The 27155-nt window shown below is 44.3% G+C and overlaps 1 protein-coding gene across 2 annotated transcripts in view; it reads right to left on the reverse strand.

Moving 5' to 3' along the window:
* The window catches only part of TTLL11 (tubulin tyrosine ligase like 11), a 193148-nt gene extending 166895 nt beyond the window's left edge, over positions 1–26253 (reverse strand). The window contains exons 1-3 of one of the 2 annotated variants that reach the window (XM_077479183.1): positions 25816–26251; positions 5718–5817; positions 5343–5476 (exon numbers count right to left, since the gene is read on the reverse strand). In XM_077479183.1, coding sequence (XP_077335309.1) covers positions 5343–5476; positions 5718–5817; positions 25816–26250 — 669 coding nt within the window. In that variant the 5' untranslated portion in view covers position 26251. Of the gene's footprint in view, positions 1–5342; positions 5477–5717; positions 5818–25815 lie in introns of both variants that reach the window. The other variant, XM_077479184.1, reaches the window with a different exon arrangement.
* Positions 26254–27155: the final 902 nt, after the last annotated feature.

Here is a 27155-nt window from a genome sequence, read left to right on the forward strand (position 1 = left end):
GGAGCCTTTCGGCTTCATTTCCCGGTTCCCTACTGCGCATGCGCGAGTCGCGCTGCGCAATAAGGATGGACCCGCTGCCTCTAGGATCTGTGCGTTTCCCAGCAGGCAGCGGGGGACTTTCGGAAAGGGGCATAGATCTACGCCCCTTTCCACAGAGAGCTATCCCGGAAGTGGCTGCAGATACCTGTACTGTACAGGTACCTGCACCCCCCTCCCCCCTGAAAGGTGCCAATTGTGATGCCGGAGGGGGGGAGGATTCCAATGAGCGGAAGGTCCACTTTAGGGTGGACCTCCGCTTTAAGACTGCTTTCACACCACACCGCTGATAGCGGCGGCGGTAAAACGCCGCTATGTTTAGCGGCGTTTTACCGCCGGATTTCGGCCGCTAGCGGGGCGCTTTTACCCCCCGCTAGCGGCCGCGAAAGGGTTAAAACCGCTGGCAATACGCCGCAATAGCGGCGTTTTGCCGGCGGCATTACAGCGCTGCCCCATTGATTTCAATGGGGAGCAGCGGTGGAGGAGCGGTAAACACACCGCTCCTTCACCGCTCCAAAGAAGCTGCTGGCAGGACTTTTTTCTGACTTCCTGCCAGCACACCACTGTAGTGTGAAAGCCCTCGGGGCTTTCACATTACACATAAGGGTGCAGCTTCTTTAGGGCGTTTTGCAGGCGCTATTTCTAACGCTATAGCGCCTGAAAAACGCCCTGGTGTGAAAGGGGTCTAACAACAAGCGGATAGATACACATACAATGCCTCCTGTACCTCCATGATGGTCACCATGCTCCTCAGGAGTCGTCTGGCCAGTGGTGCAGCACAGGGCAGAGCCCGCCATCTTTAGCACCAGTCATTACACAGAACACTGCAGAGGGTGGAGGAGCCAGGAAAACTGGGAGAGAATGCAGAGAACAGCTCTGGCGCCACTGTGAATGTGTGGAAAGGAGAGGTCAGGAAAGCCAGGAACAGCTTGGGCTCCATGTAAGTGGGGAAGAGGAAGCAACCGGACCGAATATTGAACAGACCATGAAGGTACGGGGGGGGTCATATGTGTAGCCATTTACTGGTTATTAAGGATGCCGGCGGGTACCAACTCCTTAACAATCAGCATCTTTTTAAAGAAAAAGTGTAATTTGACCACAAATATGCACCCTTGGTGCATTTCTGGTACGTTTCCTTCGACTTACAATGGGAGGTGCATTTTTGGTGTTCTTTTGAAAAGCACACCAAAGATGCTGCAAGCGGTACTTTTAAAACCATATCGCAAATGCAGCGCAGCAGTGTAAAACATCTCATAGAATTTAAAAGGAAATACTTTTCATGTGCTTTTGTCACACTGAAAGCGTGCCTCCTAGCATGGCAAATAGGTGTGAAATGGCCCTTAGGGTGCCCCTGCTCTGGATGAATGAGCACAGGGGGCAAAGAACACAGTCTTTTGGGGGGGGGAGGGGGGGTTATATAATAGCAAATTTAGATATACTAGTAAATTAAAGCCAAATTCCAGCTCACACTTTAAAATCAGTTACAACAAACAGTTTTTCCCTGTGGGATAAAGGTTTTACATGAATAAAAGCTGATCGTTGTAAGCAACCCTGCCAGTGTTAAATAGTTTGTCTTATTCCTGTAAATCAATCTGTAAGAGAGTTTGTTCTTTGAAAAACAACAGACTTACAGGCTGGATCCCCAGATAAGTAAGCTTTCAAAACAAAAATAATGCCGCCATCACATCTATGGAATGGTAAGCAGCAATAAAATGAATGTTTGATTTTGAGTCCTGCTTTTTATTTACCAAATTAGCATGTTTTTGAGAAAAGAACAGATTGGTTTATTTACTATAATAAAGGTTGAAGGAGGGTTATTGCAGAATGAAGGGGATTAGTTGAACACACTGCATTTAGTCACACAACCAGCCCCTGTCGATGGTCCATAGGCTGAAACACCATGGGTGACGCCAGCAGGAGTGATGTAGAATACTATATTGCAAATAAATGACCTGGAGCTTTTATGTATGTTTTTACTATTTTATTTCAATAATTATCATTACAGGTTACACTACTGGAGATTTTCTTTTTATGACGCCTACACTGAGAGCAGCATTAAGACCCCTTTCACACCAGGGCGTTTTGCAGGCGCTATAGCGTTAGAAATAGCGCCTGCAAAACGCCCTAAAGAAGCTGCACCCTTATGTGTAATGTGAAAGCCCCGAGGGCTTTCACACTACAGCGGTGAGCTGGCAGGACGTCAGAAAAAAGTCCTGCCAGCAGCTTCTTTGGAGCGGTGAAGGAGCGGTGCGTTTACCGCTCCTCCACCGCTGCTGCCCATTGAAATCAATGGGGCAGCGCTGTAATGCCGCCGGCAAAACGCCGCTATTGCGGCGTATTGCCGGCGGTTTTAACCCTTTCGCGGCCGCTAGCGGGGGTAAAAGCGCCCCGCTAGCGGCCAAAATGCGCCACAAATCCGGCGGTAAAACGCCGCTAAAAATAGCGGCGTTTTACCGCCGACGCAAGGTGCGGTGTGGTGCGAAAGGGGTCTAACAGACAGCGGAGGTGCTGGTGGGGGGTAAGTGTGATTATGAGTTCTTAAATAAACAGAGGACAGTGCCTTGAAAAAGTATTCATACCCCTTGACATTTTCCACATTTTGTCATGTTACAACCAAAAATATAAAATGTACTTTTTTGGGATATTATGCGATAGACAAAACACAAAGTGGCAAGTGCAGAGGGGGCATGGATTTCTTATGTTTGATTTCTTTTGTTTGGTTTGAACGTTGTACGAACCTTGAGGATAACAAGATCTTTTTGTATAAATATAAGCTTAGGAGATGTAACCCCCTGTAAGGTCATACTAGCCCTAATAGGGAAAAGTCAAATTTGCTAACCCATTGTATCTGGTACATAAGGCAACATTATTATACCTAAGTTTACTCCATGCATACAGAAGTTACTCCTGTAGATCTGTCCATAGGTTGTACGTTATATGCTATGTGTAATGATTACTGTTCTCTATGTACTCGTTGCAATATGGATATGCCTATGTACATAGTGTTATTCGGTTTTCCAATAAACTTCTTTTCTGATCAAAAAAAAAAAAAAAACACAAAGTGGCATATAATTGTGAAGTGGAAGGAAAATAAGTGATTTTCCAAATTATTTACAAATAAATATCTGAAAAGTGTGGCGTGCATTTGTATTCAGCCCCCTTTACTCTGCTACCCCTAACTAAAATCTAGTGGAACCAATTGCCTTCAGAAGTCACCTAAATAGAAAATAGGTAATGAGTCCACTTGTAAGTAATTTAATCTCAGTATAAATACAGCTGCTCTGTGAAGCCCTCACAGGTTAGTTAGAGAACCTTAGCGAACAAACAGCATTATGAAGGCCAAGGAACACACCAGACAGATCAGGGATAAAGTTGTGGAGAAGTTGAAAGCAGGGTTTGGCTATAAAAAAATAAAAATATATATCCCAAGCTTCGTACATCTCACAGAGCACTGTTCAATCCATCATCCAAAAATGGGAAGGGTATGGCACAACTGCAAACCTACCAAGACATGGCCGTCCACCTAAAACGGACAGGCCAGGCAAGGAGAGCATTCATCAAGGAAGCAACAAAGAGGTCCATGGTAACTCTGGAGGAGCTGCAGAGATCCACAGCTCAGGTGGGAGAATCTGTCCACAGGACAACTATTAGTTGTACATGCCACAAATCTGGCCTTTATGGAAGAGTGGCAAGAAGAAAGCCATTGTTGAAAGAAAGCCATTAAAAGTCCAGTTTGCAGTTTGCGAGAAGCCATGTAGGGGACACAGCAAACATGTGGAAGAAGGTGCTCTGGTCAGATGAGATAAAAAATTAAACATTTTGGCCTAAAAGCAAAACGCTATGTGTAGTGGGAAACTAACACTGCACATCACCCTGAAAAAAACATCAACACCGTGAAACATGGTGGTGGTGGCATCATGTTGTGGGGATGCTTTTCTTCAGCAGGGATGGGGAAGCTGGTCAGAGTTGATGGGAACATAGATGAAGCCAAATACAAAGCAATCTTAGAATAAAAACTGATTCAATTGAGAATCTGTGGGCAAGACTTGAAATGTGCTGTTTACAGAAGCTCTCTATCCAATCTGACAGAGCTGGAGCGACTTTGCAAAGAAGAATTGGCAAACATTTCACTCTCTAGATGTACAAAGCTGATAGAGACTTACCCAAAAAGACTTGTAATTGCAGCGAAAGGTGGTTCTACAAAGTTTTGACTCCAAAACCATTTATTATTTTCCTTCCACTTCACAATTATGTGCCACTTTGTGTTGATCTATTACATAAAATCCCAGGAAAATACATATACATTTTTGGTTGTAATATGACAAAATGTGGAATATTTCAAGGAGTATGAATACTTTTTCAAGGCACTGTACCATTGAGCTTTGAATCAGTTGCTACCCTGAAAGAATCTGACACAAGTGCTTTCTGACCTCCTATCAACTACAATTTAACGCATTTGACAAGCTGCTTTTTGTATCCATTGGTGTAGGTGATGCTTACAGACACTGGACTTGAGAAAGGCTTTTTGAAGATAGGCTACTCGTTGTATCATAATTATTGATAGTAAATGACTGTTTTTGCACAAATTAATCTTTTCGTATAGTATTTTTTGTGGATGTGTATACCATTTTTGGCCTTAGCGATATACAGAGAAGCTGCAGTTATGTTGAATGATATAATACATGCTCCTTAAAGTGGTTGTAAACCCTTACAAACCACTTTGACCTACAGGTAAGCCTAGATTAAGGCTTACCTGTAGGTCCAAGAAAAATCTCCTAAACCTATACGGTTTAGGACAGTGATGGTGAACCTTGGCACTCCAGATGTTTTGGAACTACATTTCCCATGATGCTCAACTATACTGCAGAGTGCAGGAGCATCATGGGAAATGTAGTTCCAAAACATCTGCGGTGCCAAGGTTCGCCATCACTGGTTTAGGAGATATTTACCCGAAAACAGCCACCGCAGGTGCACTGGGCAGGCCGCAGATCGCGGCGATATGCCACGAGTGTCGGCTCCCGTGCGCATGCGCGGGAGTGACGTCATCGCGGCTCCGGCAAATCACAGCGAGACCCGGAAGTCGCTCCGGGATCCATGGCAGCGGCGAAGAGGAAGACGGAGGACCGCTTCGGGGGCTTCGTTCTCAGATAAGTTATTCATAATGAGCTAGTATGCTATGCATACCAGCTCATTATGCCTTTGCCTTACAGGGTGTGCTTTATATTTATTTTTTTGCCTATACTTCCTCTTTAAGATTCACCTTACACATACTGACAGTAGACAATGTTCTCAAGCCCGACACTCACCTGTGCAGTGAACATAGGATATTCTTCGGGAAGGATCCAGGATTGCGGGTAGAAGTCATACTCCTCAGGGAATAGTTCCTGCATGGTTCTCACAGCCCGGCTCAGGTTTATTTTACGCACCATTTCAGCCATTCCTTAAAAGAGGAGTCACAAAATCTGCATCAGTTTTAGCATAGCTGGGCTCAGCACACCACAGTGCACATCTTTCCCTAAACAGGAGAAAATTCTGGAAGGCTAACATTGATCTTAAAGCGGAACTGTCTTTATTGTCAAAAATTAAGAAGATTCCAAATATAAAAGTCCAGTAAGTCTAGAAAATGTTCCCGACACAAAGCATATTTTACTTGATGTTAAGATTATCTATGCAACACATACCTGGAAACTTGTTGACCTGTCCAGAGCAGATATTGTTGCCGTCATGGAAAGATACCCCATGCCAGTAAATATCACATGGCAAACGGCGGCCCAGCGGAAACTACAAGATAAAGAGACACATTATAACCATTCAGATGGTAATATAAGCAGGTAAATAAAAGTAGAGCTATAGGCTAAACTTTTTCATTTTTGATAGAGCAAGGGAGGGTTATAACCCCTGTCTGATTTTTTTTTTTCCACCATCTGTGTCCCATTGTAGAGATTTCCCTTCACTTCCTGTCCCATAGCCAAACAGGAAGTGAGAGGAAATCCTTGCAAATTAAGGGAATTCATTGGGGACCCCAGGTCACCGGAAAAAAGTTTCCCCATTGGAAGATTTCCCTTTATTACTTTTTTGGGCGACAACCCAATTATTGTCTTGTTGGAAGATAAATCTCCGTCCCAGTTTTGCGGACTCCAACAGGTTTTCATCCAGAATGGTCCTGTATTTGGCTGCATCCATCTTCCCCTCAATTTTAACCATCTTCCCTGTCCCTGCTGAAGAAAAGCAGGCCCAAACCATGATGCTGCCACCACCATGTTTGACAGTGGGGATGGTGTGTTGAGGGTGATGAGCTTTTTGTTGCTTTTACGCCAAACATATCGTTTTGCATTGTGGGCACAAAGTTCGATTTCGGTTTCATCTGACCAGAGCACCTTCTTCCACATGTTTGGTGTGTCTCCCAAGTGGCTTGTGGCAAACTTTAGACGAGACTTTTTATGGATATCTTTGAGAAATGGCTTTCTTCTTGCCACTCTTCCATAAAGGCCAGATTTGTGCAGTGTGCGACTGATTGTTGTCCTATGGACAGACTCTCCCACCTCAGCTGTAGTTCTCTGCAGTTCATCCAGAGTGATCATGGGCCTCTTGGCTGCATCTCTGATTAGTCTTCTCCTTGTCTGAGCTGAAAGTTTAGAGGGACGGCCAGGTCTTGGTAGATTTGCAGTGGTCTGATACTCCTTCCATTTCAAAATGATAGCTTGCACCATGCTCCTTGGGATGTTTAAACCTTGGGAAATCTTTTTGTATCCAAATCCGGCTTTAAAAACTTCTCCACAACAGTATTACGGACCTGCCTGGTGTGTTCCTTGGTCTTCATGATGCTCTCTGCGCTTTCGACAGAACCTTGAGACTATCACAGAGCAGGTGCATTTATACAGAGACTTGATTACACACAGGTAGATTCTATTTATCACCATCAGTCATTTAGGACAACATTGGATCATTCAGAGATCCTCGCTGAACTTCTGGAGTGAGTTTGCTGCACTGAAAGTAAAGGGGCCGAATAATTTTGCACGCACCACTTTTCAGTTTTTTATTTGCTAAAAAAGTTTAGAATATCCAATAGATTTCGTTCCACTTCACAATTGTGTCCCACTTGTTGGTGATTCGTCACAAAAAAATTAAATTTTATATCTTTATGTTTGAAGCCTGAAATGTGGCAAAAGGTTGAAAAGTTCAAGGGAGCCGAATACTTTCGCAAGACACTGTATCAGCTTCAGCTGATAAGACTGCAGTAATGGCCAAGTTTAGACTGTATGTGAGGTCACATGGTCACATGGTGTGTAGGAGGAAGTTCTGAGTGATTAGCAGAGTTCAGTGCTGTGCCGTAGGAAGTCCTGATAACAGATAGATAAGCACATAGAAAGTGTGCCGTAAATCAGGGGAGATCTGGGCATGCTCAGTGAATTCATTCTACAGACAAACAAGGATTACAACAATACTAAGCAAGTAAGGAGATACCTACAAGCAGTGTTCATTAGGGTTTTGTTATGCTGATTTAGATGGGACAAAGTTGTGGGGGAGGGTTTACAACCACTTTAATGTTTCCAAAATAGTATTGCAAGGTCGTAGTTCAGTTGTCCTCTTGCTTTGTAAAGGGAAAGCCTATACGGGCACAAAGAAACAGGAAGGCTGTACAGGAGCCTGACTTTGCACTCACAATCTGCTGATCATTGGTGCAAGGTTCTGCAGGCTCCAGTAAAAAAACATAAACAAAAAAAATACATGAACTTTTTCACCTGTTTTCATTTTTTTTTTTTAAAGGTGAACTTAGCCTTTAAAGGTGTTTAGAAATATGCATAGGCTGTCATTGCCATTCTTCTGATAACGTCAACTACCTCCTGGCATGCTGATCCTTTGCTACTTTGTGAGCCACTATCCCAAAACAAGCATGCAAATTATGCAGACTTCATGTGCGGTATGCTTGTCCTGTGACAGTGGTTTTGAGGTCATAAGATCAGCATGACAGCCATGCCAATAGCATTTTCAGAAGCAAGCAGCCTATGCAACACCTACAGAATGAATCGGAATAGCGGTTAGATGCCATTGCCAGTTATGCAAGTCACAAATGGAGGATTCTTTTAATGGCTCTACAAGCAGAACTCTTGCAGCACGCTCCCCGTCCCTGAGCACTAGTGAATGAATCTCCATCACACAGAAGCAGATTTCATCTTCAGAGGTGCAGTCATCTCATGGTGAAGTTTGGGATAGATGTGACCTCAGAAAACTTTTCTAATCTTCCTGGGATGTGGTATTTCTCATCCGGCTATTTTCAGTTATCAGTAATATGAGTCTGCAGAACATTTAGACAAGCCCATCCATTCACCTGCCTAGTGATGAAATGTCACACCTTTACTGCCTGAGTACATATCTAAATCAATGGCCGGGCTCACTCTTCATTAGCAGAAGGTTAGATGAAGGTTCGCTGGATGACTGCAAAGATGGCTATATGGCATTGATCCGGCTGATTAAAATGGTGATGTGGAGACAACCGGCACACTGAAAAGTAGATTCTGAGGAAAGATTTACTGACATACCATATCAGCAAAAAATCTACACCAACATTTCGAGAGCACAATGATCATTTGTTTTGGGATTCTCTATGGGACCACCTTAAAGCGGTTTTCCACCCTAAAGTGGAACTTCCGTTGATCAGAACCCTCCCTCCCTCCGGTGTCACAATTGGCACCATTCAGGGGGGAGGGGGGTTGAGATACCTGTCAAAGACAGGTATTTACACCCACTTCCGGGCATAGACTCCTGTGGGAGTCTACGCCATTTCCTGTCCTGCCGCGCTGTCTGCTGGGACACACACGGGTCTCAGAGACAGCGCGGACAATTCCTATTGCGCTGCGCGAATCGCGCATGCGCAGTAGGGAACCGGGAAGTGAAGCCGATTCGCTTCACTTCCTGATTCCCTCACCTAGAATGGTGGCGGCAGCAGCCGAGAGATCGATCGGTCTCGGCATCGCTGGAACCCGGGACAGGTGAGTGTCCATTTATTAAAAGTCAGCAGCTGTAGTATTTATAGCTGCTGGCTTTTAATATTTTTTTTGTAGGTGGAACCCCTCTTTAAAGCCATGCACCCACCTATATATGGACGTCTGTGCAGTATAGTTTGATGAATTGTTGAGAAAAATGGTGGGGATGGAAGATCACCAATGAGGATGGGAAAGAATCTGCCAGCTATATTAGAGGCATGGACAACTGTCAGAATATCTGTGTCATCCAATTATTAAGCTCATTTCACATCCGCGTGTTTGTACAATGGGATTAACTTCTAGGCATATGAGGCCCAGCTGGCAGAAAGTGACAACTCAACTGAAACAAGTCCCTGATGGGGCGGCATTCTTCATGGCTTAACAATACTAAGCCCTTGTACACACGGTCGGTACATTCCGACAACAAAATCCGTCGGATTTTGTCCGAAACTGGTGTTGCATACACACGGTTGGACAAAGTTGTCGGAAAATTCGATCGTACGTAACGTGATGACGTTATTTAATTACGACGGGACTATATTCACGCTAGTAGCCAATAGCTTTGGTCTAGGAATTTGATCTGAGCATGCGTGGCACTTTGTCCGATCGGAATTCTCTACACACAATCGGACAAAGTCCGATCGGATTAACACGATCAACACGGTCCGTTCAGACATTTTCCGTCGGAATGTCCGACCGTGTGTACAAGGGCTAAAACTGATGACATGGAGCAGATTATTTAGAAGTTTCAGGAGGTCATAATTTATGGCCGTCTGCACCTTGTGCCACATGTGAGGTGATCATTTACAATAAAAAGCCAGAAGGAGGGAAATACAAACAAATGGCAGTCCTGGTGGAATATATGCCGAATAAACAAGAAAGCTATCCCCATCATATGTACGTATGCATGTTAGAACTCGTGTACACTAGCAGTTGGAGGCGGTAAAATGCCATGCTTAAGCCATTTAACATTTACTGACTGACATTTATTGCCCCCCAACCCCTACTTCCTTTAGCTACAGAGGAAGCAGCGGGGTTCAGGTGGTTAAACCAGGCAGTAAGAGGTGCCTGTCAAATGCTCTCTGATGAGTGATCCGAACGCAGATCGCTCTTTAGAGACCAAAAGTACTGTGAATGAGCCCTTGGGAAACACTAATACCACGCACATTTTCACAGGTTTTTCGTACCTCAGGCTGCCAAAAGTTGTCACATAAAAATGAAGAATGGAACGGCACATCCATAAAACACACACTGCGGTAGACGATCTGCTAATGTCACGAATAACACAACTGAAAATTTCGGCTTTACACCATTCTGTTAACTCCACATTGAACCCTCCACAGCTATTGATAGTTTTTTTTTACCTAAATGCATAGTATTAAAGTGGATGTAAACCCTCACATATACCCAGTGAAGTGAACGGCCTCAGATGATACACAGGGATGAAATAAATTCTACATAAGTTTACATGTATATCTGCTGTCTTCAGCTTGCTATATTCTTTAGAAAGTGCACATCATGTTAGAAATGTTCTCTTCTTGTTCAGCACTAGGAGTGAAGTCAGGTGTGTGACAGCTGATTGGAGGAAAGGTGCGCACACACACACACACACACAGAAAGAGGAAGAAACGTGCAGAGCTGTGCTGTGAATAGACCAGCTCTCTGCTAATCTATTTATAGTGCCCACACCAACACAAATTTAAGGCTGGTTTTTTCTCAGTTGTGGGAGAACTTGTCAGAAGTTATCATGCCGTTAACAGAAGAATGGAGAAGCAGACCCTGGACGTAAAGGGGTCGTAAACTTTTGTGTTTTTTCACCTTAATGAATCCTAAAAAACACCTGGCAGTGACCGGCTCCCATCCCCCCCTTTTAAGCTCTCCGTAAGGAGGTAATTCTTCCCAATGACCACAAGTGTAAGGACCATTCTTCCCACTGACCATCACACTAATGTATCATGAGTTGTAGATTTCTAATTTTTAGCAGGAAGTTCCCCGAGACCGGAGAACTATTTCAGGGGTTCCTCTGTGTTGAAAAGGTTGAGAAAGGCTGACCTATAGCATTGCACCCATATAAATGTTGAAGTTGTGATGCCAGTAGTACAATCTGGCACTGGGGACAGCTAGACCGCCTCCATCCTTAAGCAGGTTGCAAAACTGCCAATCTAATCTGGAGGTGTTTACACCTCCAGATAATGTCTCTAAAGAGGGTGTCCACCTGATGAATAAAAAAAAATCTCTGGGGCAACCATACAGATATTTGAATGTAGAGACTACAGCTATTTCAGATGCAGAACTTGGCATATTATCCACCAGAGGATCTATCAGTTAAAGAACCGACTTGTCCCAATTTATTGTGAAACCTGAAAAGGAACCATATGTGGTAATTAGGGAAATTACCGCTACTAGAGAGTGTGAGGCATTTCCCAGAAATAGAATCGCATCATCAGAGTATAAGGCATTCTTGTCCTAGAGATCTGCAGAACCCCCGAAATAATCGTCAACTGGCGATTAAACAGCAGCCAGAGGTTCAAGAGCCAGATCAAAAACGAGGGGTGATAGTGGGCAGCTCTGTCTTGTTCCTCATTGTAATGAAAAGGGGGCCGATATATGTTCATTTACCTGAACCCGGGCAGCAAAAAGAAGCTGAATCCAGACTATAAACTGGGATCCAAATTTCTGTAAACAGGGCCGTAAAATGTTACTATACTATCAAAAGCTTTTGCCGCATCAAGCGACAGTATAGCTCTGTTACCAGATGGAACCTGCAGGTTAAAGGAGTTGGAAAGTCCTATGCACTAAGGTGAAAAACCTTCTGTGGTGCAGCTGCCCCCCCAGAGTTCCCCTTTTTCTTACCTGAACCCAATCGTTCCAGTGACGAGAACAAGCCCAGCAGCTCCAGACACACTGTCTTGGGTTCTCACTGGAAAGATTGGCCAGGGTGTCCCCATGGAAAGCGGCTCTCTGTGGGGGGCATTCAATGAGGAGCCAGGAGCGCCCAGAAAAGGAGGATCAGGGCCGCTCTGTGCAAAACCCTTGCACAGAGCAGGTATGACATGTTTGTTATTTTTAGAAAAAAAAAGAACCTTTACAGTCACTTTAAAGAGGTTGTAAACCCTCCCCCACAACTTTGTCCCATGTAAATCAGCATAAAAATCCCTAATGAACACTGCTTGTAGATATCTCCTTACTTGCTTAGTATTGTTGTAATCCCTTTTGTTCTGTAGAATGAAGTCACTGAGCATGCCCAGATCTCCCCTGATTTACGGCACACTCTCTATGTGCTTATCTATCTGTTATCAGGACTTCTTATGGCACACCACTGATATCCCAGGAGGCTTCATAATCACTCAGAGCTTCCTCCTACACACCATGTGACACATACAGTGTAAAGCAGGGCATGGGACAGCATTACTGCGGCCTTATCAGCTGAAGCGGATAGGACTCACACAGGCAAACACTAGATAAGCAGCACAAGTAAATACTATGAAATAAAACAAGTCAGCTATGAACAGGGAAGCAGGGTTGCCATAGAAACGTTGGATTGAGAAGGAGGCTTGGTTAACAGTACAGGAAGTGCTCAATGTAAGGGCGGAAATACACTCCACTGGCGCTGCCTAACCCCTGGAAACAAGTTTTTTAAAGTTTCTTTAAACAGTAAGTAAGGCTCTGGCACGTGTACAGAGGTAAGGGCCCGGCCGTGGGAACCCACCGGAGTCCTCTTTCTTTCTCTCCCTGCTTGGAGACCACTCTGATCCACTCTTCCCCCCTTTTTTTCGACCCCCGTCTGCCTCGTAGCACTGTTAGCCCCCTATAACTTTCCTTTCTTTCTACCCCCATCCCCTTCTCCTGACCGTTTGCTCCCACCTCTTTCCCTATCCCCTAACTTCCAAGTATAATTAAAATAAATGGTGATTGCAAGGTTCTTTCCATTCTGTTCCCTCAGTTTCCCAGCCAGGGGTTGGTGGCCCTCGGGGTGGCCCCGGCTGAACTCTTTGACCAGTAGAACGAAGTTGACCGATGTTAGAGGCCCCTTAGACTGGGCCTGGAGGGGGATTGCCCCGGGGGCTGCCCTGGTATATAAGTGGACACTGGGGTGCCGGACCATTAGAGGGGGATAATGTGGTGGTCTAGACGTGGTTGGGGCTACTGCTGCCATAAGATGATAGGTTTCCCCCGGTCCCCCACGAAGTGTTAACTGTGTATTTTTGTCATACTGGAAAACTGAGTGATTTGTGTCTTTTACAGTTTGTCTCTATTACCTGCAATCCGTAAATAAAGAATAAAAAAAAAAACAGTAAGTAATATGCGATTTGGGCTGGATTACAGTGGCTACAGTTTGATAATTAATTATTATAATGGACTAAATGAAAAGAAGCATCAGAGTGGGAGAGTTTACTTCCTTTAAGGTATAATCGTCTAATATTTATTGCAGTATATCTGTTTGGAAAGAAACCAGACCGATCTGGGTGCACAATCTTAGAAATTACTTTTGTCAATCTAGTGGCTAACACTTGCCAATAGCTTCACATCTGATGTGAGCAATGATATTGGGCGATATGATTCTGGATTATTAGGAGTCTTGCCAGGTTTTAATAGGACTATGATAATCGCCTCATTCATAGAAGACGGAATATGGCCACACTCCAATGAGGCATTAAATACCTCTAATAGTTCAGGCAATAATTTGGTTCCATACATTTTATAAACTTCCCCTGGTAACCCACCAGCACCAGGGGTTTATTGTTAGGTATACTGGCAGCAGCGACCCGAAGTTCCTCTAGAGTCAAAGGTTTATCCAACGCCTCCCTGTCAGCTGTAGACAGTACTGGTAACGAAAAGGAGTCAAGAAAAAGTTGCAGTTCAGCCTCTTCATAAGATAATTTGCTGCTATATAAATCTTTAAAAAAATCACAAAGCACAGATGAAATCTCCCAAGTAGTACGTGCCATTTAAGTTGAGGATTCTTGCAATTCTACCACATGAGCTGAAGGTTTTTGGGCTTTTACGATTGTAGCTAAGAGGTGACCCATGGTTTCCCCTTCCTCAAAATAAGGTTGCTGGAGGAAAAAAACAAAAAAAAACGTTTCTGCTCCGCTTTTTTACAGGAGAATTTTGCAGAAAACTGTTGACTCTGTATCCACTTCTGCTGAGCTTCTACAGTGGGACTCGCTATATATTTGAGTTCGGCCTGCAGAACAGCTTTGGCTACAGAGTGTTCCCAAGCCCTGGATTTCTTTCTTGTGGACCCTTCTTAAATGGGAGATTTCAGTAGACCTCTCTGAACAGTGTCTGGGAGGCTGTGGTTGCTGCTGCACAAAAAGTTGATTAACAGATCAAGAAACTGATGGGTTCCATGAATGAATGGCTTATGACTGTTATTGAAAAGAAGGGTTGTTGTTGGAAGGCAAAATGTTTAATATGATAGTTCTGGGGTTTCTTTCTGGTTGGAATTCAACAATTTGCACATCAAAGCTTTGTAGCAAATCAAAATATTCAGAGATCAGGCCTCCATCGAGGCTGAACAAAAGATTGGCTCCTGGTCGTCTGGTGTGATAACATAGAAATCCTTGATTAGCCCTTTGTAAGCCAGCTTCAAAAGGACCATAGCTGACAAGAAGATTGATGAATGTCCTGCTACAAAGATCAAAGGATCAAAAGGCATTGAATATACATAGACATGATACATGGACAATGCTGCCCCTAAAAGACCAATACAGCAGGACGGACAGTCATATAATATATTAAGGAGGACTGCCCCATAAATACTGTGTTTCGTCAAAATGGGGAGGCAATGGCGTTGGGTTTGGATAGTGTATGATTGAAGTATAAAAGGGCTGAAGTCAGAGAGCTCCCTCTCTACCAATTTGAGCCTCATGTCACCCTCTCTCTCTATTATCTTGAGCCCAGCCGAGGAGACCATGTGATAAGCATCTTTGATGTTCTTGTATTATATGTTTTGTTTTTATATGCTTTGTAATATCTTTCTTTAGGCTCGGTTCACACAGGGGCGACTCCGATCCGACTTCAGGTCGCCCCTAGTCGCCTCAGGTCGGACATTTAAAAATCAATGTAAGTAAATGAGAGCCGTCTTAATGCACGCTACTGAAGTCGCTCCGACTTCAAAAGAAGTTCCTGTACTACTTGAATCCGACTTGTAGGCGACTTGTACCCATTGATTTCAATGGAGGTCGCCTCCAAGTCGGATCTCTGTATATACGGAGGCGACTTTGACAGAATTATTAGCTCTAAAGGGGGAACTCAACGCCAAATTTATTTAAAAAATGTGGCGTGGGTTCCCCCTCCGGGAGCATACCAGGCCCTTAGGTCTGGTATGGATTCCAAGGGGAACCCCCTACGCCGGAAAAACGGCGTGGGGGTCCCCCCCAGATCCATACCAGACCCTTATCCAAGCACGCTACCCGGCCGGCCAGGAAAGGGGGTGGGGACGAGCAGGCGCCCCCCCCTCCTGAGCCGTACCAGGCCGTGTGCCCTCAACATGGGGGGGTGCCTTGGGGGAGGGGGCGTGCGGCCCCCCCACACCAAAGCACCTTGTCCCCATGTTGATGAGGACAACAGCCTCTTCCCGACAACCCTGGCCGTTGGTTGTCGGGGTCTGCGGGCGGGGGGGCTTATCGGAATCCGGGAGCCCACTCGTCCCCACCCCCTTTCCTGGCCGGCCGGGTAGCGTGCTCGGATAAGGGTCTGGTATGGATCTAGGGGGGCCCCCACGCCGTTTTTTCGGCGTAGGGGCTTCCCCTTGGAATCCATACCAGACCTATGGGCCTGGTATGCTCTCGGAGGGGGAACCCACGCCAATTTTTTTAAATAAATTTGGAGTGGAGTTCCCCCTTCAGAGCTCATTCTCTAATTGGCCACGGCAAAAGTCGCCTGGCCTGGGGCGACTTCTAAGTCGCCCCAGATCGTGTCTAAAAGTCGTGTTCAAGTCGTCTCCAAGTTGCCTCACAAAGTCGTCCTGAAGTCGTGTCGCCCCTGTGTGAACCGAGCCTTAGTATTTTCATGTTAGCGTTTTCCTATTTTCTTGGGAAATAAATAATACGTTGTTACTAAGCAGTGTGTTTGTTTTCATAGCTAACCTTATAATAATATTATGCTAGCAACAGTAACTATCAGAGTTTTAATAGACTAGCTAACTATAGAAATATTAATACATATATGGAATAGATAGGTGATTACAAATACTCTCTTCGGATATTATTTAGTTTAGAATTGATTTCAAATCAGGATTTATTTCAATTGGCACCACAGATGGGACATATAATTTATTTCTGCACAGAATGCAAACCCTAATGTATTCTTGTCTTGAGTCCCTATAAGTCATCAACTACACCTAGAACTGAAAACCTTCTCTACTGTGGACAAGATTTGCGCTGGTTCGTGAATTCTGAAGCCCTGCGTGAGCAGTCCTGAAAGTTCTATGAAATATTTCATCAGTGAGCGGACACGCAAAACCTGGTGATATGTTTGGCTGGTATATGTATATATGTGTTAATGTTTATTGTATTGTTCGTGCAAATTGTTTTAGGCCTGTGTAGCCGTCAAGAGTACTGGTGAGTGAGGGGCTGATCACCCCTGGTTACCTGATGTAGCCTGCAGAATGACAGGATAAAATCACACATCTTTGAGGAGAAAGTGGGAGAAATATAGGATTTTTATTTTATTTTTTCCCACGTGAGAGTGAAATAGCTCTCTGTTCCAATAGAAGTTCAATGTGGCCTGCATTCTGAGATAATAGGGCTAAAAATCTGTGGTAATAAGCAGATAGTAAAGCATTGCTAAGAGTGTGCATGTCTCCTGGTGTGGAACTACAAGTCAGTGGTATAGTAGAGCATTGACTAGTGTGCTCTGCCTTGTGACAAGTAAAAGTTAGCTTTTAAACAGCTTTATTGGTGTGTCTGTGTCTCTGTAACTGCTGTGTATAGACTGGTTAAACCAGATTCAGTGTGTGCTAATTAGCATATCAATGGAGGTCACTGAAGATTTTCTTAAGAGACATGCCTGTGTTAATTTTAACACTGTGGCGGACAACGCATTAATTCACAAATTTTATGAATTATTGAGACAATGTAATATTCATAATGATCCGATAAAATATAAAAAGTCTTTGAAAAAAAGACAGGAAAGCCAAGATGGCTAATGTTGAATGCATGTTATTGAAAATTAAAGACTTTGCTATACCGAAAGAAGGACAATGGTGTACTGAGAGAAAGCAATTATTGAAGCAGGTACAAACTATAACTAAGAATATATTAACAATAGTTGCAAAGGCAGATGTTCGTGATCACATTGAACAATTAGTGACTGAGAAACATGTATTGGAACAGAAAATTCATGAATTAGAGGAAACATGTAAACAAAGGGCAGCACAGTGGTGTAGTGGATAGCACTTTCACCTAGCAGCAATAGGGTTACTGGTTCAAATCCCAACCATGACACTATCTGCCTGGAGTTTGCATGTTCTCCCTGTGCCTGCGTGGGTTTCCTCCGGGTACTCCGGTTTCCTCCCACACTCCAAAGACATGCTGGTAGGTTAATTAGACCCTGTCCAAAAAAAAATAAAAAAAATTGGCCATAATATATGTGTATGTCAATGTTGTAAGTGCGTCAGGACCCTACAGGTTAAAGGACCGCATAAAAAAAAAGCTGCAGATGGACACCGGTGGCAAGAAAGCACCCTGAGGCGATTCAGTTCGTATAGGTAGCGCTATACAAGTCATTCATTTAAAGAGGAAGTTGTATTACCTCTTTGAATCAGAAGAGAGAGGCTGAGAAGGAGTGTATTATAATACTGCTTAGGAAGGAATTACATGAAGCCCAGTCTGCAGTTATGGAGTTATCCTCCACACATGCTCAGTGTTTAGCAAAGATAGAGGCTTTGGAACATGTAGAGCCAAATGCTAGTGTTGCTGCAAGTGATGTTGCTATGATGGGAATCAATGTTCATTCCAATCATAGTAATGTTATGCAACAATGTGAGTCTCCAGCGCCATATTTTCAGAGAAGGGCTAAGGCAGGGCTTCGTTTGTAAAAAGGGAGGTCACATCGCTAGGTATTGTTTGGTGGCTAATAATGATATGCAAAAGGAAATACCCTAAAACAACACCAAGGCATTATGAAGTTTTATTCTGCGAGATGGGGTAGCAATCCAAGTCATAGAGGCCATAGTAATCAAACCCCTGTTTCCCCTTTAAGGCCCAAATGCTGAGACTACAAACCGAAAAATATCAATTAAGATAGGCGAAGCATCACTACGTGGAACAGTTGCATGAACTCAGAATGGAGGTCGCCGCATGTTCGCAAATATAACACTGGGGGGAACAATGTTAGCAGTCCTTAGTGAGCTGCATGGATGGTAAGAATTTTCTGGTTAATGTTTCTTTGCTATGAATGAGGTTTAGTTATGAGTTTCAGAGATTTGCCCTTCATGTTTGGAATATTATAGAGGACCTTGATATATATATATTTTTTTTTTTGTAGAAATTTTATCAAATTTTATTACAAACATTTAAAAACAAAGCACAATGATACAAAATAATGGACCACATATACACTGTAGTATGGGAGCAGATAAGTGATCTATTGGCCTGAGGAATAGTGGCCAAGATGGTGATGACAGATCAATTCTTCCCTACTAGTTTCGCCAAAACATTGGCTTCATCAGGGGAATAGAATATATCAAAAAAAGTATAGCTCAGATAAGTTGGATATAAGTATCATACGGCAATGTATCATACGGGCTTGAAGTGCTAGAACCACTAGCACACAGGGACGATGGAGCCAGACGATCCAGGCTACAAGGCGGCCATCATGGAGAGTCGGTTTTTTTTTTTTTGCGTGAGAGGATCAAGTTGGGAGTATGTATTCTGTAATGCATAAGTTATCATTCGTTGCTTCCAGTGGGAATATTCAGCATCTCGCTGGGTTCCTGTTTCTTGAGCAGGTGTTTTATGCTGCCGAGAAGGAAAGGTTTGTCTCCGGCTGAGGGCTGAGCTGAGGATGGGTGGGGCTACGCAAGCCGTTTCACCGGCCACCTTGTTTGGCTGACACCTTGTGCTGGTTATCGTTCCCTTGATATATTTTTTATATTTTCAAGGATAAGCCTCTGGATTGTTATATTTTTTTCTGTTATGATATTTTTTTTTCTTCTCTTATTTTTAATTTTTTTTTAAATAGTTTTGTTTAACAATTTTTTTTTTTTGTTTGTTTTTAAACGTTTACATTTTTTGTCATTTATTTAAAATTTTTATTTTTGTTGTTTATTCGCTTATTTTATTTTTTTGTTCAGGTGGAAAAATGATTAGGCTTAGGCCACTTGAAGGGTGGGGGGGGGGGGGGGGGGTCATTGGTTATGTCCTCAATTAGCAGCTGAAAACATTTTGTTTAAGACAAGAGTTAGTAGGAAGCCATTCTAGCTGCTGAAGTTATTGTATTTTTTTTCCCCTTTTCATTCAGGTGGAAAAAAGTCCAAAGGGTTTAGGTTTTGTCCACCTGAAAGGGGAGTTAGTGCATAGGTCTAAAAGTGGGGTGCCCCTAAAAAAAAAAAAAAATTAAAAGTCAGCAGCTACAAATACTGCAGCTGCTGACTTTTAATAATGGGACACTTACCTGTCCCAGGGTCCAGCGATGCAGGGGAATGAAGCCCCCCCTCGTTCCCCGCTCCGCTCGCTGCGCCGTCATTCGTAGTGTGGGCACCCGGCTGTGGCCTCACAGCCGGGCACCCACTGTGCATGCGCGAGCGGCGCAGAGCGCCGTGATACGCCGCACAGTCACCTGGGACACGTGACAGGTCCCAGATGACTGTGCGGCGCGAGGGGAAGTGATGTCACCAGCCTGGGCAAGCAAGAAGGCAGACTACGAGGGACCCCCTAGCAACAGGTATTTAGAGGTGAGTAAAAAAAAAAAAAATTTTCCAATTATTTTTTTTGGATTTTTTTTTTTAAGAATTTAAAAAATAATTTTTGGGTGGCAACAGCACTTTAAGGTAAAGATAAATGCATTGTTTTGTTTTTTTAGCATTTAAAATTCAAATTTTTGAGAAGCAACATTCATGTTCTTTTTTTTACATTTTTCCTCATACCATGGGGATCCATTTTAGAGTGGGTTCAGCCTAAATAAATCATGGTTATTTTGATAATTTGTTTAGAGTTTCAGAAGCCAGGAATGCCAAGTTCCTGGGTTCCAAGCAGGGAACTATAAGTAAACATAGCAAGCAAGTAGATATTGTGGATAAGAAGTTAATTAGAGGTCGACCGATATGGGTTTTTCTCTGGCCGATGCCGATAGCCGATATATGATGCCGATTTTTTTGGGCCGATATGTTAGGCCGATTTTATTTTATTTATTTATTTTTAATCCCCCTTGATCTAACACACCTTTTCCACTGGGGCGTTTTTTAAGGCGCTTTTGGGCTAAAAATAGCGCCTGTAAAGTGCCTGCAAAATGGCTCCCCTGCAGTCTGCGTGAAAGATAGAGTGCTTTCACACTGAGGCGATGCGCTGGCAGGATCTTAAAAAAAAAAGTCCTGCAAGCAGCACGTTTGGAGTGGTGTACACCACTCCTCCACCACTCCTGCCCATTGATATGAATGGGCACCACTGCCGAAGCGCATGCAATGCGATTTGGCAGCGGTGCTTCATGGACGCATTTAACCTCTTCCTTGGCCGCTAGCTGGGTTATATGTGCCCCACTAGCAGCCAAATAGCACCGCTAAAATTATGGTAAAGAGCCGCTAAAACTTGCGTTTTTACCATCAACGTCTGCCCACTCCAGTGTGAAAGCAGTCTTCATAAGTGATACAGAAAATTTCTTACACTTAAAGCGGAGGTCCACCCTAAAATGGACCTTCCGCTCATCGGAACCCTCCCCCCCTCCGGCGCCACAATTGGCACCTTTCAGGGGGGAGGGGGGTGCAGTTACCTGGATAATCCAGGTAACTGCACCCACTTCCGGGCTAGCTCTCTGCGGAAAGGGGCGTACATTACGCCCCTTTCCGCAAGTGCCCGCCCCCTTCCGCAAGTGCCCCGCTGCCTGCTGGGAAACACACAGGTCCCAGAGGCAGCGGGGACCGTCCTCATTGCGCAGTGCGGCTCACGCATGCGCAGTAGGGAACCGGGAAATGAAGCCGAAAGGCTCCATTTCCTGATTCCCATACCCAAGATGGCGGCGGCGGCAGCACTCGAGTGTCGATCTAGAGATCGGCTTCGGGTGCCGACATCGCGGGCGCGCTGGACAGGTAAGTGTCATTATTTTAAAAGTCAGCAGCTGCAGTATTTGTAGCTGCTGGCTTTAAAAAAAAAAAAAAAAAAAAAAAAAAAACGCGGAGTCCCGGCGGACTCCCGCTTTAAACATTTATTAAACAAAACAAACCTCCAATCAGTTTACTTGTATGTATGATCTAGATTAAAAAAAACAAAAAACCTATATATTAAATAAAAACAGGTAGTCAAAACTTTTGGACAAAAAAAAAAAAAAAATGGGCTAACTTTACTGTTTTTATTTTATTTTTTAAATGGTGTATTTTTTTCCCAAAAAAATGCATTTGAAAGACCTCTGTGCAAATGCCGTGTGACATAAAATATTGCAACAACCGCTATTTTATTCCCTAGGATCTCTGCTAAAAAAATATATATATTTTTTGGGGGGTCTAAGTGATTTTCTGGCAGAAAATACAGGATTTTTACTTGTAAGCAACAAGTGTCAGAAAAGATTTAGTCTTTAAATGGTTAAACTGAGAACTTCTACACAGAGATGACTTAGTCATTCAGAAGTGTAAACATTGTATCATTTAGTTCTTTTCTTGGCAGTCTGCCTGGAGTGGAGGAAAGTGTTGCTATGACGACTCAGACAACTCACACTGACTTCTTACAGAACTCATTTCAAAGTCCCGCTATAGAATCGGCTTTTTATTAACATAATCGGCCGATGCCGATTATTTAAAAAACGGCAAATATCGGCCGATATATCGGCCGGCCGATATATCGGTCGACCTCTAAAGTTAATACTGCTCTTGTTTTTCACTTCCAGAATCCTGGTGGAGCGGGATTGGAGAGGTTTCTGGAACAGCGATGAAAGATGTTCATCTGGTTGGCAGTTTGTCTGTGCCTTACCACACTGCAAATTTGTTCTGATAAACATTCAGGAAAGAAGGGACTAACTAAAAAATTCAGATTAATACTTGCAATATAAGGTTTTTTTCTTATGGGCAATTTAGCGCTAATCTGAAAGCTTTGCCCAGCAACGATACTTCTGAAATATTTTGCCGGAGCCTCTCCTGTCATTTATGAATGCAAACGTACTGTGAACACAAGTGCAATGGGTTGGAGGTTGGGGAAGGCATATAACATATCCAATCCGTCAGAAGAAGAAATGTAAGCCCCTGTACACACGGTCGGAGATTTCCACAACCAAATCCGTAGGATTTTGCCCGTCGGATTTTGTCCATCGGATCTTGTCCGAAACTGTTGCATACACACGGTCGGACAAAGTTGGCGAGAAAAATCCGATCTTTCAGAACGTGATGACGTAATTTCGTTACGATGGGACTACATTCAGGCTAGTAGCCAATAGCTTTGGTGTAGGAATTTGATCTGAGCATGCGTGGCACTTGGTCCGATCAAAATTCTCTACACATGATCGGAGTATGTCCGATCGGCCCAGTTGGTTGGGAAATATTTCCAACATGTTGGAAAACTGGGTCCGACGGATATTTCCAACGGAATCAGTCCGATGCATACCACACACAGTCGGATTATCCGACGACACGGTCCGATAGAACACATTCCGACGGATTCTCCGACCGTGTGTACAAGGGCTAAAATATGTTTGTTTGTTTTTTGTTGAAGGGAGGAATTGAAAGAAGGAACGTTTTTTAATGTGTGACATAACTGAATTAATATGGTGCAGGTACCCAGGAGACTGGCACTCATGCATAATAAGATGTCTGTTGGTCAGGTGATACATCTATGGGGTGAAAATGTCCTCATAGGGGTGGTGTCTCAATCTTAGCAGTCATACAGAGAGGTTCTCGTTTAATGGACATGTGGGACACCAGAGATGGATATGGGGGAGATACGCCTGGTTGATGTCTCACCTGAGAGGTGGGAACCATGCACATGTAATGCCAGTGACTAGACACAGGAGCATGCTCTGTTAGATAAAGAGAACAAAAGCTGGCTACCAGGGCACAGTATGCCTTCACCACATGGTGCTTCAACATCTCACAGTGGTTGATAAACCCATTACCCTATATGTGAGTATACACTGAATCAAGTGTGGTCATTGTACCGGTGGCTTATTCCCAGAGATGTGCGGACACAGAAGGTATTCAGGGCGCTTATTTCTGAGGAGTAACCAAAAGAAGAGGGATGTAGTCAGAACTATATTGGGGAGAATAGGAGCTGGGATGAGTGTTAATGGAGTGGACATCGGTATCCTGAGGAACAAACTCTCAGTCATAGCTTCACACAGTAAGGGGGACTTTGTTAGTCAGAGAGATTGGTGGCATCCTTAATAACATTCAACAAAGTCACATAAATACCCAGGTTAAAGTGGCCCAGGATTTTGTTCACCATGTTGAGAGGTTGGTAGAGAGTGTGATGGTACAGGACAGAGATCTGTCATGGGCTCTGGCATGCACGCAGGGGCAGGCGGAATTGTCAACCAACTTCTAAGTGATTGTATATTCTCTGTATGAGGGGCAGTGGCCTTATGAGTTAACATCATAGCTCAGTAAGATTTTTCCAAAACTCATCTCTTATACCAATCCAAGGTGGTGGTCAAATGCCTGGATGGGTTGTGCTAGTTTGGATTATGAGAAATGTTATGCTTCCTTATTGATCCCATATACAGAAGTGCAGACTCAGTCTGTATATTCGGTGGTATCAATGGGCTTGCTGACTGGGGATTCTACCTTGTTGCATCTGAGGCTAAATTACCCATATGTGATCAGAGAGGATGGAAGCTGGAGGCAGATTGATATTTCCTTCTGTCGGAAGCATAACCATGATGTCCTTTATGTGTCAGGTCAATACACAGTGATAAATTACAAATGTTGGGAATATTTCACTCTGGGTTCTGGATGGAAGAGATCATTGCTGACAAGGAAGCATCTGGGTATTATTTATTTGGGACCTAGACGAGTTTGTTCTTTGTCTTAAAGGATACCGATGTACGTTAGTCATGGAACTAGGGTGTTCCTTGAACCTAACAATAGGTAAAGGTGCATGGTATACACTGGACATGGTTTCTGAAATCCAGGCACAGGGATGAAATTTTGTGGTTTGTCATTGTTTCGGGGGTTATAAGTTAGACTCCACATTTATATAGAAGGTTCTCCCATTTATCTATGCAAGTTGTGGGACAAGTTGATGGTAAGGTCTCTTCATACAAGTTAGAGGCTTTGCTACCAATTAAGAGCCCTGAAATACCGCTCACGTGCCAAAATTGCGTTAGGAATGGCCATTGTAAGCAAGCCTGCCTAATCCCGACCCATATTTACAGTAAAGAGTTATAGGAGGTGGGGAGCAGGATGCGTAATTTGAAGAGTCACACTATATATGCATATATTATGGTAATGGGTTGATTTATGTTATGGGATAGTGTGGCATGTGTTTTTTAGGTTAGTAATATGGGTAAGGACTTCCCCGTGACTCTGTATCTGAAAGCTGGTTAATATGTTGCCCTGAGTCTGTGCTAGTGAGTGAATGGACACCCCTTGGCTGTAATGCACCCCATTGTGAAAATACCGGAAAGGGGAAGACACAGAATGGTGACATAGAAGCCGTCGCTGAAGAATGGTGGTGGTGTGTCTCTCAGTGGCAATGCGGCACATGCTGGGAAGCACAACACACTAAGACCGTTATGGACTGATCCATAGGAGCTGTTTCTGAAGTACATGTTGGGAAAGCAACACGTGAAGACAGTTATGGACTGTTCCATAGGAACTGGTTCTGAAACACATGCCGGGAAGCGCAATGCGTTAAGACAGACATGGACTGTTCCATAGGAGCCGTATCTGAAGAAGGGTGATATGCGCCCTTTAGGCGCAAAGTGTATTATGTTGGAAGGCAACCTGGTTTAATATCATAGTTCTGGAGCTTATTTCTGGTTGATACAACCAAGTTGGAATGCAACAAGTTGCACATCAAAGTTTTGTAGAATATCAGAATATTCAGAGATCAGGCCTCTATCAAGGCTGAACAAAAGATTGGCTCCTGGTCGTCTGGTGTGATAACATGGAAATCCTTGATTTGAAGCTGGCTTGCAGAGGGCTAAAGGGCCATAGCTGACAAGATGATTGACAAATGTCCTGCTACAAAGATCAAAGGATCAAAAGGCATTGAAGATACATAGACATGAAACATGGACAATGCTACCCCCTAGAGGACAATACAGCAGGACGGACAGTAATATAATATATTTTGGAGGACTGCTCCATAAATACTGTTATTCATCAAAAGTCTAGATGGGATGGCAATAGGGTTGGATTTGGATGATGCATGATTGAAGGATAAAAGGGCTGAACGAGTCAGAGAGCTCCCTCACTACCGCGTTTAGAAGCATTTGGTGCTTGAAATGCCTCTAAACTCAGCTTCTGACCTGATTTTTTTGCTTTCCAAAAAAAGCTTCTAAACTCAACTGCCTAGAAACGACCCTGCGTACATGTACTGAGAAGATAACAGAGGAGAGTTCAGGAGCAGTTGAAAAAAATGCCCAACTGCTCATAAACGTCCGTTTAGCAGCAGCCGTGTACATGAGGCCTTAGAAGGTTTGTTCTCACCTCCTTCCAGCCCAGTTGTTTAATGCTGATCCTCAGAGCCTCCAGTGATGTCTTGGCCTTGGAGCTGTCCACAGTCACCGCTCTCCTCTGAGCCTTGGATTCTGCTTTCTTTTGGGCGCTCCTCTTCTCCTTCCTCTGAGCTCTCTCACCTTTACTGGCTGAACCCTTCTGCTCCGATCTTCCACCGGTGACCACCCGACGGCTGCCTGGAGAATCCACAGCCACTGTGTGCCTTGTCAGCCCCCCCTTCACTCCAGACACCCCTCTCCCTTTACTGCGGACCCCCAGATCACCCTGGGCAGATCTCTGTGTTGTCCTATTCCTTTCCTGCCCTGATACCCCCATTCCTGGACATACTGTTCCCCCATCTTCCCCTTCAGATACCCCCATTCCTGGACATACTGTTCCCCCATCTTCCCCTTCAGATACCCCCATTCCTGGACGTAATGTTCCCCCATCTTCCCCTTCAGATACCCCCATTCCTGGACGTACTGTTCCCCCATCTTCCCCTTCAGATACCCCCATTCCTGGACGTAATGTTCCCCCATCTTCCCCTTCAGATACCCCCATTCCTGGACGTACTGTTCCCCCATCTTCCCCTTCAGATACCCCCATTCCTGGACGTACTGTTCCCCCATCTTCCCCTTCAGATACCCCCATTCCTGGACGTACTGTTCCCCCATCTTCCCCTTTAGATACCCCCATTCCTGGACGTACTGTTCCCCCATCTTCCCCTTCAGATACCCCCATTCCTGGACGTACTGTTCCCCCATCTTCCCCTTCAGATACCCCCATTCCTGGACGTACTGTTCCCCCATCTTCCCCTTTAGATACCCCCATTCCTGGACGTACTGTTCCCCCATCTTCCCCTTTAGATACCCCCATTCCTGAATGTCCTCTTCCCCCATCTTCCCCTTCAGATACCCCCATTCCTGGATGTCCTCTTCCCCCATCTTCCCCTTTAGATACCCCAATTCCTGGATGTCCTCTTCCCCCATCTTCCTCTTCAGATACCCCCATTCTTGGATGTCCTCTTCCCCCATCTTCCCCTTCAGATACCCCCATTCTTGGATGTCCTCTTCCCCCATCTTCCCCTTTAGCTACCCCCATTTCTGGACGTACTGTTCCGCCACCTCCTGATACCCCCATCTCCCCATCCTCTAATCCTGTGCTCACTCCCCATGGCGCCACTACAGTATCCGATCTTCCGGACCCCCCTAATACCAGCTGTGGTGTCCCCTCATATCCTGATCCCCCGAATCCTGCTGCACACCCTGATCCCCCATCTCCACTGCTCCCCTCCGGTCGTGTGTGCCCTGCCCCCCTGTTCCCCGTACAGT

This window comes from Lithobates pipiens, unplaced genomic scaffold (genome assembly GCF_037356315.1).
Source record: "Lithobates pipiens isolate NorthernLeopardFrog02 unplaced genomic scaffold, aLitPip1_a1.2 Scaffold_14, whole genome shotgun sequence".
In the NCBI taxonomy this organism is placed as follows: domain Eukaryota; kingdom Metazoa; phylum Chordata; class Amphibia; order Anura; family Ranidae; genus Lithobates; species Lithobates pipiens.